This window comes from Aspergillus thermomutatus (genome assembly GCF_002237265.1).
Source record: "Aspergillus thermomutatus strain HMR AF 39 chromosome Unknown NODE_315, whole genome shotgun sequence".
NCBI classification, from domain to species: Eukaryota; Fungi; Ascomycota; class Eurotiomycetes; order Eurotiales; family Aspergillaceae; genus Aspergillus; species Aspergillus thermomutatus.
Window position 1 is genome coordinate 17,201 of NW_020798365.1, and position 12,579 is coordinate 29,779.

At 51.1% G+C, this 12,579-nt stretch overlaps 2 protein-coding genes across 2 annotated transcripts; one reads left to right on the forward strand and one right to left on the reverse strand.

Annotated features, from left to right (window-relative positions):
- Positions 1–250: 250 nt before the first annotated feature.
- Positions 251–6,660, forward strand: CDV56_102693 (C50 family peptidase; the record flags this gene model as incomplete). The annotated part of the gene is made up of 2 exons (XM_026756312.1): positions 251–4,961; positions 5,015–6,660. 2 exons carry the CDS (start codon positions 251–253, stop codon positions 6,658–6,660), a joined length of 6,357 nt encoding a protein of 2,118 aa, XP_026610436.1.
- A 2,549-nt stretch (positions 6,661–9,209) lies between these two features.
- Positions 9,210–12,470, reverse strand: LOS1 (Ran GTPase-binding protein LOS1; the record flags this gene model as incomplete). The annotated part of the gene is made up of 4 exons (XM_026757328.1): positions 9,210–9,236; positions 9,306–9,760; positions 9,823–10,848; positions 10,898–12,470. Coding segments are annotated over 4 exons (3,081 nt in total), but the record flags the coding sequence as incomplete, so codon positions are not given.
- Between the last annotated feature and the right edge of the window lie 109 nt (positions 12,471–12,579).

Consider the following 12,579-nt stretch of genomic DNA (forward strand, 5'->3'; position numbering starts at 1 on the left):
CTGTGACACTTGGACTACGAAGTTGAGATCGGCCAAAAAGGCCTTTGGATCGGAGAGTCGGGGAACGGATGGCGCTATGCCTCTGTGGGAGTAGTGTGTGTCTGTTGCTGCGACAACCACCGCTTGAGGCTTGGCCCGACTCTGAGAGACATCGATGGAGTTGACATGAGCTCCGCAGCCTCAATGCGTCTATGGCCGTAACTCATGGTCACATCTAACATCGCAGCACTTCAACTGACTACATATCGATATGGCAGTCGCAACATTACTTCCCGAGTCCTCATTGGATTCGGTGAAGCAAGCCGTGCGCTCAACCTCAACATGCTGTAATGCCACAGTGTTGTCCCTCCAATCTCTTTTTCGCGGTTCACTGAAACCGGTCCCCGACGTCGAGAGCGAATCTATGAAAAAAACGAGTCGGATGAAGAAGGCTGTGCCTGCATCCTCAGTACGGAGTAGAGCGACAACTAAAACAAAGGTCTCAGCCAAGGGTGCAACAACAATTGCTGCGATCGAACATGATGCAGCGCGATTGTCCTGTCAGGAAAAGGTTTCACTGGCAACAGAGATCTTTAATACAACATTGAAGACACTTGCAGATGCATCAAAGTCATCAGAACATCGTGTACCGACTACGCCTCTTCACCCAGCTTCACCGAATCGCGTTGCAAAACCGGCGAGCAGATCGAAGACACCACAACGTGCACAGCTGAGTGCAGCCAACATTGATGGCGGCCTGCTCGCAGTCGCTGAGTGCGCTAGTTTGGCACTTGCCTGCTTGAGGAATATGAAAGCTGAACAGAGCGGCCAGGGAAACGGGCCGCTTAATGTGCAACTCGAACAAGGCGCATGTGTCTTAGCAGGGAGATATTTATCACTGGGACTGAATGACTTGGCCTACAAAGAACTACGGGGCCTTAAGAGGAGGATTCAACAATACTTGGATAGCCAGGACATCGGCAAAGACGCCACTATCGGACGGAAGGACCAGCGAAGCGCGGAGGAAGAAGCTATCAAGGAACGCATGTCCGATCTCATATCCTTTGAGAACCTGTCTCACGCTCGATCTTTGCACAGCTTGATTATTACCTTCCAATCGAACGCCCTTCGACTCATAGCTGCGGAGAAACGAGCCCCGACAGTGCAAAAAGTCATGGCTTCCTTGCAGTTGACAAATCCAAGCAGCCCAGCGAATCTGATCACTGCAGCGGTTGATTCGCAGACGATGACACGGGACAAGGCGGCATTGCAGCTTCAATTGCTATCTAACACGATAATGTCTATGTGCTCCGCAACACAGAAGCCAAACAGTAGCAACGTCTCCAAAGAATCACTGAGACCGATAACGTCCTTGACCCTTCAGCTATTATCGCTTGAGATTCGGTGCATGAGTTGGAAATTGTCCGGTCATGTCTGCGACGATGTGAAAGAGATGTGGGAGCCGCTGGCGCGTTATTTGGCGGCTTTCGTCAACCATTTCAAAGGTATCGAGAAGGCTGAATTCGCTTCAACATACAAAACAATCGTCCGACTGCAGGTAGCTGTCGCTGCCTCACAAAAGCGATCTCCACCGAATTTGAGAAGCAATCTTTCGGTAGCCCGGATAGCAACCATCCTCGGACAACTTGCTCAAGAAGCAGGCTGTTTCGAGGAGGCATCGACCCTTTTCACGGAGGCTCTCAATCCTTTGGCGGCCGAAAATCTGCTTTCATCAGCCACTGTACGATGCAAACTCGCGGCACTTCACTTGCAGGCTTCGAAAAGCTCGACCAAAATGCGTCAACCGAGCTTGTCCATTTCTCTCTCTGAAGTTACTGCAGCCCTTGGTACTCCTCTAAGGGGGAATGAGAATGACTTAGATGAGCTGCTAGTCGAAGCAGCGAAGCTGAAGAAGATCGCAATGGGCTGGTTAGGGGAGAAGGTGGCCAAAGAACATGATGCTACTGACGAGGAAAGGGAGATTTTCTCAAAGATTTGCGCATATTTGAACGGATTTGTGAGGTTCCTAAGACGATATCTTGGGAAGAAACCTCATGCAGATGAGGACCAAAAGGACTTCGAGGTATTTCACAAGCGGCTCGAAACTTGTAGAAGCATCGTGCTGGCTGCGGTAGATTCAGCTCTCGCAATTGGGAAATTGTCCGTCATGTCGCAGAGCCCTTCTTGGGAGTCTCTGCTTTCAACATTTTCCGACTGCCAACGCCTCCTGGTGGCGATCGAATGCACAGCGGAAGGGAAGCAGGAGCGATCAGACGGGAACGAGAGTGGCATGGGATTTGTGAAACTGTCCAATCTGTTCTGGTCTCGGTATATCAAGGACAAGGAGTCCGGGAAAGGCTATCGCGAGCTCATGCATGCTTTGAGACAATCGATCAACTTTCTCTCGAATTGCTCGCCGGCTCAACGAAGAGCAGGATTCGCAGCATTAAAGTACGAAAGACTCGCTCATTTATACCTCGAAGCGAACATGGGCGTTGAATCTGCAGAAGCATTCAGAGATTCGCTCAACGAGCATATTAGTACAGGGGTCTTAGAGCAACTCCTATCGAATACCGTCAGGGTCCCTCCGCACCGGGCCTGTCAAGACCCGAAGAGCAACAGCTTTACTTTCAACCGCATACTTTCTGCATTTTTGAGGATGAATTTGCGTCGCCGGGATTTGATCCATGTCAAGTTCTTCGATTGCTATACCGTTGAGTCCTTACAGAGGGGCCTTCTTCTGGAATGGCAGCTCGGTATTCTGAGCGAATTACCATCTCAGGCTCATAATGACGAGGGCTTCCGTTCGGCCTTTGATACGCTACTTAATGCAATCTTGGAAGTATACTCTCCTGAATCGCGGCCAATCCGTCGTCTACGGGTCATCTTGATGGGGTTGCGCTTCTCCTTGGAGCACTCAGGTTCACTAGAATTGCCAACTATCCATCGACTTGTCGAGGAAAGCGTCAAATGTCTCGACAACGCTTTAGAAGTTGGCAGTGATACTGATATGGAACTCTACGCGACACACTTGAAGAATTCAGTTTGTCTCACCCTAGGTCTTCATGAGGGCGACCTACGCTCAGACAAATTGAACCGGATACTATGCTCGTGGAGTGCAATGATGCTCAAATGTCCAGACAAAGACACCCTTTTTTCGTGCGTTGACGATGTGGACTATTACCTTCTCCAGGTCAAAGCCATTGTAGATTACACGGAGATTTACGGACTCTGGAAACTCCAGCTCATCGCTCTTGAGCTGGTCCTACGCATCACGGAGGTCCAAGGGTCGAGAGATTTTTCTGAAGCCATCATCATATTGTCACGTTTGGTTTTGCAGTATTGTCGCTTAGGACACTGCAAGAAGGCTGAAGCTCTTCTTGCGCGCGCGGATCGATATCAGAACGAGAATGGAGTCTCTTGCCTGGCAACTTTATCATACCGACTTGCTCAAGTGGAATACCTACTCGAGACTGGAGAACCGGAGAAGGCAGCAGGCATTCTTTCGACGTCAAGGCTTCTGTACGAAAAGAATCACAAGAAGGAGGACCTGATCAACGGCTCTATTTTATCCAAGATAGCATGGGAAAGATTGGTGGCGGATGCAGTTCTCATGAGTTCGCGGCTTTCGTTCGCCCAAGGCTCTGTGACGCAGGCTCTTTTCTTTGCCAAGTTATGCGTCAAATTGAACTGCCGGGTCTGGGCGAAGGTCGAAAGGATATCCCAAAGGAAGCAGGAAAAATCGCTGCCTGCAAGCCGCAGCTCCGATCTTGAGAATGTTGTTGATGGAGTGGCAAGGCTCGATGTTTCCCAGTCGGTCTCAACGACAAATCATACCGTCAGTTACTCTCAGGGAGCTCCGTTTTGGCCCCATGTTGGCTCGCATCATACTGCTCTCTTGAATCTTGCATATTTTTCTGCCCATTATGGGCTGTTTCAGGACGCTGTCTACTACGGGGAGCAAGCCCTCAAGATCAACAGGACACTTAATGCGAACGTCCGCTTGATTGCCTCCCAAGCTCAGCTAGGCTCCTATTGGATCTTTGGTGGGCGTCTCTCTGAAGGCCAAGAGCTTCTAGCAGCTGCAGAACAACTGTCTAAAAAATTGGAAAGCAGTGTTGAGCTCGCTTCGCTGCAGATGAGCATTGCCTCTCTGCACAGATTGCAGGGCAACTACCACGACGAATGGCAAGCTCTCCTAAGGGCGGACCGGATAATGGCCGACGTGATAGCCCTGGAGACAGCCGAACCACTTCCTCTACAGTCGACAATGTCTGAGCTGGAAGATGGAATGGACAAACTACGGATTCGGGGGAGTACCAGGAGAACACAACCAACTACAACAACAGCCCGGAGAACTCGTGCGACTACTGTATCCTCAAGGACAGCGCCGAAGCTGTCGACTGGCAAACCGGACGCAAATGGAACAATGTCGCAGTCTGTCTCGCACCTTAGAAGTGGCATTCTCCAACAGCAGGCAGCATGTTCGCGTGCGCTAAGAGAGTTTGAGAAAGCCTCGCGTCTGTTGACTGACGCGCGGAAGTTTGCTACATCTCGAGACAGTCAAATAGCGTTGCACCTGAAAGAAAGTGAACATTACCTTGCTGAGGCCATACGGCAATTCGCGTCGCATGCGGTCTACTGTGTTCTGCCAGAATCGACAATATCCCTTCCTGCTTTACAATCGCCGAGGAAGGTAACCAGCGAGACGACTTCTTCCACTAAACAGTCCACTACACGTAAGTCACGAGCACCTGCCAGAGGAACGCGGTCCAAACACGCGAAAGCAAGCGAAGATTTCACCGATATTTTGTCCAAGGCTGGTGATTGTCTGAACAACGTATTTTCGGCTGCGACGGCTCTGGGATCAACTTTGGACAGCCATATGGCGTCCCGGCTGATGAGTCATATTTCAATGTTGTCCCATACGACTGCGCCTGGGAGTCCAATGCCATGGTCTCAACCGCCAGCGAATGTGAATGGTAGGTGTTGCCCTCATTGTTACTACGGGTTAGATCACTGACTGACCTGTCAGAAATTGGCCGCATCGGCGCCTTTACGCGCGAGCGAATCGCTATTGGTATTGACAAGCAACTCTCGGACTTCACTGATCCGCTTCTTTGGCCAGCTCAGTGCTCTACAGCAGAACCAGAGGCAGACTTATGCAGCGCCTTTACTGAAGAATATATAGATATTCTTCCCTCTAAGTGGAATGTACTTTCCTTGTCCCTCAGCGCCGACTGTACGGAATTCATTATCTCTCGGCTACGCAAGGATCACTCGCCCTTCCTCCTTCGACTTCCTTTGAAGAGAGGAAATGCCGAAGACGACGAGGATCAGTTCACATTCGATGACGGAAGAGGAGAGATGCAGGAAATTATCAAGCTGGCAAACGAAAGTGCGCATGCAGCGAAGTTGCAGAAGGACCGACACTCCAAGAAGGAGTGGTGGAGAAACCGCGAGGCGCTGGACCAGCGCCTGCAGAACTTGCTGCAGAACATTGAGAACGTCTGGTTTGGTGGTTTCCGGGGAATCTTCTCACCGATGGCTCACGAAGAGGCTGCCCTCTCGCGGTTCGCAACGTCGTTTCAGAATATCCTAGACAAGCACCTCCCTTCCAGACAAAAAGGCGGCCGTGCCGCAACTCCGAGGCTGTCATTACATCGCAATGTCTTGGAGTTGTTCGTTGGCGTCCAGGACCTAGAAGGCCAGGAAGACCCTGAGGAGACATTGATGGATCTTTTGTACTTTGTGGTCGACATCTTGCAATTTCAGGGGGAACGCAATGCATATGACGAAATCGACTTTGATATGATGGTGGTCGAGACGCTTGATGCTGTGCGAGGCTACCATGAAGCGGCAAGCCGCTTACGAGAACGACAGCAACCGCATCATACTGTCTTGGTCCTAGATAAGGCACTACACCTGTTCCCGTGGGAATCACTTCCATGTTTGCAAGGATTGCCAGTATCGCGTGTCCCATCCTTGGAATGTCTGCGTGAGCGGATACTCCACTTTGAGAACAGCAAAGTAAAGGGCAGCGACTGCCGATTTGCTATTGACCGTGGAAGTGGTACATATATTCTCAACCCTACAGGAGATCTTCAGACAACACAAACCACTTTCGAGGCGGATCTTGGCCGCTTGGATTCTTGGACGGGGATCGCCAAGCGAGAGCCGACCGAAGAGGAGTTCAAAGATGGCTTGGAATCCAAGAGCCTATTTTTGTATTTTGGCCATGGGAGTGGCGCACAGTATATCCGTGGAAGGACCATCAAACGTCTGGACCGATGTGCAGTTACATTCCTCATGGGATGTAGCAGTGGCACACTGACCGAAGCGGGCGAATACGAGCCATACGGGACCCCAATGAATTACTTGCATGCAGGCTGTCCCGCCCTCGTCGCGACCCTGTGGGATGTGACAGACAAAGATATTGATCGCTTCGCCAAGTCTACGTTCGAGAAATGGGGACTTATCGGAGAACGGGATACCAGGGACCAAAGAACGACGCTTCCGAGTAAGGGAAGGTCCCGATCGGCTAAAACGAGCGGCACTGAATCTTCGGACCCAGTGACGCTGGATGAAGCAGTATCCAAGTCACGAAGTGCCTGTGTGTTGAAGTACCTGAATGGCGCGGCGCCCGTCATCTACGGCATTCCTTCGGTGTTTTTGGAATAGACATGTACATTGTGTGTTTTGGTGTTGGCGTTTGCTCAGGTGAGGATGATCTGTTTTGTGCATTGTCGGAGTCTTGGAAACTAGATCATGGTGGATGTCTCGGTTAGTGCATTGATTATTGGCATTGTGCATTTCCATTGATGTGTGTTGTATACCTATTTGAGTTGTAAAGTTCATGTCCTTAAAGGGAAATGTTTTCCGAAATATCCACGGTGTGTTTATCATTCGTCTGAGGACTTCGTATTTACTTTCTGCTAAGAAGATATGAGACCGTTGAGTGGAGAAAGCTATTGTAGTAGAGTACCGAGTACTCCGTACAACGACCATCTCCATCTGACGTTGAAAAGGTGGTGGGGAGAAGGCAGGAGAATGATGAAATTGCTGCCCCTCACGATTCCCCTCATTCCCCTCCCCCTCCCACCCCGTCACAAAAACCATCCGCTCCATCTCGTTGTTCTCCCATTAGCATCTTCCAGCTTGACAGTCTCCCGCAGATACCAGTTGAGATCAAGATCACAGCACCATGTCTGTCACCACAAAAGCCACAATCGCCTCCTTTGGCGGCACGCTGCTGAAGCTGAGCCATGCCGCCACCTCGACAAAATGCGAGATGAATTTCAACCTCTACCTGCCCCCACAGGCCTCCCAGAACCCATCCCAGAAGATCCCCGTCCTCATATTCCTGTCCGGTCTCACCTGCACGGCCGACAATTGCTCCGAGAAGGGCTTCTTCCAGCACGGTGCAAGCAAGAAAGGCATCGCGGTGCTGTACCCGGACACCAGCCCTCGTACGTCACAGCAATCACAGCTCCGCACCCCGTCAAGGATAACACACATATTGACGCACCGAGAACAGGTGGCCTGAACATCGAAGGCGAAAACGACTCGTGGGACTTCGGCACGGGCGCCGGCTTCTACGTCGACGCGACAAAGGCCCCCTACAACACCGGCTACAACATGTACACCTACGTCACCGAGGAACTACCCAAGACGGTCTTTGCGGCGTTCCCGCAGCTCGACTCGAGCAGGGTCAGTATCACGGGACACAGTATGGGCGGCCACGGTGCGCTGACGCTGGTACGTTGCCCCTGTTCACGAACAAATGACATGGGAGGGAAGTTGGGAGTAGGAGGCTGACAAAGTGCCGTGCTGTGATAGTTCCTCCGTAACCCTGGCAAATACAAATCCGTATCTGCCTTCGCGCCCATCGCGAACCCCATCAACTGCCCCTGGGGCCAGAAGGCGTTCGCGGGCTACTTCGGCGAAGACCGGAAAGAGAAATGGGTGGAGCACGATGCCACCGAGCTGGTGAAGAAGTGGAAGGGGCCGTTGGATGTCCTTATTGACGTGGTACGTGTCTTTTTGTAAATTTGCCTTTCTTGTATGGAGCGAATCTGACAGGTTGGCGCAGGGTACTAGCGACCCCTTCTACAAGCAGGGCCAGCTTCTCCCTGAGAACTTTGAGAAGGCCGCCAAGGAGGCTGGCGTCGAGGGCGTCAATGTCCGCTACCAGTCTGATTACGACCATAGTTACTACACCATAGCTACGTTCTCTGAGGACCATGTCGAGCATGCCGCCAAGTATCTCTTTGTTTAGTGGGTCTCCCCTTGATAATTTGTGATCATCTTGTGCAGCAGAGCATGGAAAGCTATCCAAGTACTTCGTTTGAAGGCCGCTGTCGCTGTGGATGCTGAAGTGTTCTGGCTATCTGTACATGTTGTGGCATTCTCTGATGATGATGAGTGATAAAAGTGAGCGTCGGGCGCCGAAGTCATATATATAAAGGTTACTTAGTAGGCTGGCGGGTACAATCAACTTGCAAAGAGCAACAATCCTATCCAATACTCGGCATCTAATATCTATCTGTCCACAGAATAGAATGCGCAATGCAAAATCATATTCTTGATGTTGTATCTCATATTTTTCATGATTTATCATAAAATCTCAAGACCGTACATACGTAAACCCTTGTTGATAGGTATCCATCCTCGGCTGACCACCGAAAATCGGCCATGAGACGGATAAATGAGTCGATAGATCGCATGATACCGACAACTCCACCTGGCCAGTATGCCCCAGTCATAGAACCCATCCGAGACCGCCATTCCACGTAACCAAAACCCAGCCAAAACCCAGGTCCTTGCCTCGTACCAGCAGCGGTCATCCTGACCATCCGGCTGTCTCCGTTTTTCTGCTTTGCCTCAGTAGGAAGGTTGTCTCCTTTTTGTCCAACTCGTCGCTTCCGAACAAATCGAGATGACAAAGAACGCTGTATATCAACGCCTAATCATGCAAACGAATGCCTCACCAACTATATACTTTTCTGTACCCGTGGTGTAGCGAAGTCATGACAGTGGGAAGCGCATGCCGGGCGACAGACCAATCAGTGTTTTAAAAGACCACATGAGAACATCAGTCATCAAACCAAACTGTGGGGGAATCTAAAAGGAAGTGAAAGACTCTGAGGGATGCTGAAGAGTAGGGGGGAATAGAAAGATGAAAAGGAAGAAATAGAGATGATCACGTTCGAGGTACAATCATAGCTTTATCATGCGCTCAATCGCTGGATAAAAGACTGTGCCAGTCCAACATTAGCCATTCAAATCAAGATCGAGAGAGAATGATTGAAGTTCAAAAGACGTACCGGAAAGAATTGCCGGAACCCCTTCAAGTCCAGCCGGCTCAAAGCACCCACAAACTCGTCAATCAATTCTGCACCCATGCCCATGCCGGGCAGTTCACGGTCGCGGAGATACGCGAGGTACTCCATGCCTGTTTTGGAGTATATCGTACGCTGTAGCCCGCCAGCTTCGGCAAGAACCTGCTTGGCTTGCGCATCCTTGGAGTTGAAGGAAGGTGTGGCGGGCAGCGCCCAGCATAACGGCGAGAATCGTGTAATCATGAATTGGCCAAAACCGGGCAGCGGAGCCTGCGCTGGAGGGGCTCCGTTGGAAGCTTCCGGGGTGATGTCCGGACCACCCCACGAGCTACCCATCTTAGAAAGGACAGAGAAGGCCATCTTCGCTGTGGTAAAGTCATCGACGTCTTTGGAAAAATGCTCGATAGTGGAGATGACGGTCTCAAAGATGGGTTGATTTCCTGGGACTGGGTTAGCTTACGCTGGGAAAAGGACTGACTGCTGGTGACAGATAAGAACTCACTCTCACTGATGATGACAGCACCCAAGTCATTGTTCAGAACGGCCAGCAAGAAATTCAGGTACTCCCGTTTCAGCTCAGCCAGTTGAATCTCATCGTCCGTGCCGGTTGTGGGATCGGCGATTCCGGAGAACACTCGTTGCAGGAAGGGCGTTAGTAGTGTGTCAAGAATGGAATAGATTTCGCCCTTGAATCCAAAAATGACCTGATCCAGGAGACGTAGGAACAGGGCCATCTCATCGCGCGAAGAAGTCTGAGTAAGAAGGCCGTCAATCCACCTTGGCAACTGAGGCAGAATCCGAGAGCCGAGGACGCCGATGAGCCTCGAGAACGCAAACCGGGCAGCTGTTCGAACGTTGAATGAGGACTTGAGAGATTCCAAGGCAACTAGCGTGGCTTCCGACACCTGATTGAAGGCTTCTGAGACTTCGGGTGCTGGTAGAGTAGCGGGAGTGTTCGTTCCAGGCATCCAATCTGAGAATCCCCGAGCAAGGGTCCCCAGTGCCATGATATCGTGATGAATCTGTAGAATGGCTCGTTCATCATGTGATTTCGCCGCTTCCAGGTTCTTCTCCATGTCGAGGAATATCGGGTTGAGCACTGACTGCGCATAAAGGACCTGTTTATCAGCTGAGACAGTGGGCGTCGAACAGATGATACCGACAGCTTCGAAAAGATACAGCTGGCTGTTAAAGATGGCGTCGGCTAACCCTTCGTGGTCCTCCGAAGACATCTCATCACCGTCAGATCCCTCCGAAGGTAGTTCAGCGTGTATTACCAGAAGATCGCCAAGAGCTTCCACAACGGTTTGCGCGACGTTACCGACGTACTGTCTGAGTTGCTTCACCAGGCGCTGGAAAAGGTACCAAGAACGAGTCTTCACCTTCTTGACAGGGTGGTGAACCAGTTGAAGAAAGCTCTCCAACACACCTGGAATTAGATGGGTATGGTGCTGGAAGAATGAGCTATAGCGCACGCAAATCTCCATATACTGTAATTGCGTCGCCGGATGCGTGAATGAACGAATGTCTAAACGTCGTTAGCCCATTTATCAAGATCTTTCCCTCGATATACCTACCAGACTCGACCATCCTCAACATCATTTCGACGAGCCTTTCGGCAGCCTGGTTGTTGGGATTACCCTTGGTGTAGAGACTTCCCGCCTTGACTGCGAGATCTCCAAACAAGAACATTTCGTGCAATGCAAGGTCCAGGTCACGCCAGTCCATTTGGGATCCCGACTGCCGCAGGTTCTCAAAGGTCGTTGCCACCACCTCCGACACAGCCTCCATGTACAGTTGTTCATTGACTGAAGCAATCATCTGCTGAAGAACACCAAGTCTCTTGCGAAGTTCTTGGAATTCTGCCTCGTCCGTCTGCTCATCTTCCTCGCCCCAAGAGGAGGTTTCGTCGTATCGCATCTTGGCAATGATAGCCTTCAGGATCGGAAGGAGGATCGAAGAATGCTGGGCAGCAAGGGCGGGGTTGACTTTGGCGATTCTTCTTAGATATGTCAAGAGGTCGCTGACGCAGGGAATGACTGTTGAGCAGACCTCGTCATATTCATCGGAGAAGTATCTCAGGATATGTGGCAGGAAAACCTGAAGCAACCCATTGGCTTTCTCCTTGCACTCAGCCGAAACGCCTTCCTGTTCCAATGCCCGTACAATATCAATGACGGTGATATTGACTAACTTGGCGACAGCTTCCGCCAGATCGGTGTCATACTTGAAGGTGAACCTATTTCCGTGCAGAGGAGGGCTATTCGAGAGTTGGGAAACAATAGTATCGAGATTCAGGAAGATTATCATGTCGATCTTGTCCTCCGGTTTCATCTTCTTGCCGATGATCTCCGTGAAGACATCGACCGCCGCATCCCGCACCTTCTCTTCCCCTTGCCTCAGATCCGCTTTCTGCGCCCGGCCCAGCTGCTGGAACAAAAGATCAAGCATTGTCTGGTTTACCACAAGACCGATATCAATCCAGCTGACCCAGCTGCCGACAGCCTTCAAGCACATCTCCACAATTACGTCGTTGCCATCCCGCCATTCCGACAAAATCTGTTGCCACGAGCTGGTGATCTTCTGCATATCCCTCTGCCTAATGAGGTCCTTGAGCGCATTCGCCTTGTCCTGTTCATTGCGGGATCGTGAGACCAAAACATCACCGATCTCGTCGTGAATAGAGTTGATGACTCGGAGGTAGAAGATGATTCCGGACGCATTGTCGCGTGTCGTGCTCGAGGCGCTTTTGTGGGTCAGGCTGAGCAGATCATCAAAGAATGATTCCCACCCGCTAGCGTAGAGTGCAGAGAAGAGAAAGGTGATGGTTTGGGCGATTTTGTTCTGGATGTTTGGGGGGTCGGATGCTCCTGCGTCCTGTCCGTACACCTGCCGGAGATATGCCAACAGGCCATCCTTGACGAAGGCTAGGGCCTGCAGGTCTATCAAACCACCCTGTGCGGCGCTATTGACCACTTCCAGAGCCACATGCCTCACGATACCCGAGCGCTGGGGAGTTTGTGTGAACAGTGAAAGGCAGACCTGCCATCCCGACGGGTCGGAGCGAAGTTGATTCACGAATTCGAACGCTTGCGTCTTAAGGGCTGGGTCTGAGGACGGATTCGAGGCGATTTCAATTGCATTTGCTACCTAGTTAGGCGGTACACTGTTAGGCTCATCTCATCCGTAGAATCATCCTTGCTCTTGAAGTAAATAGACATCGGGGAGGTTACGGAGGGGCACACGAGGGGAGGGGTGG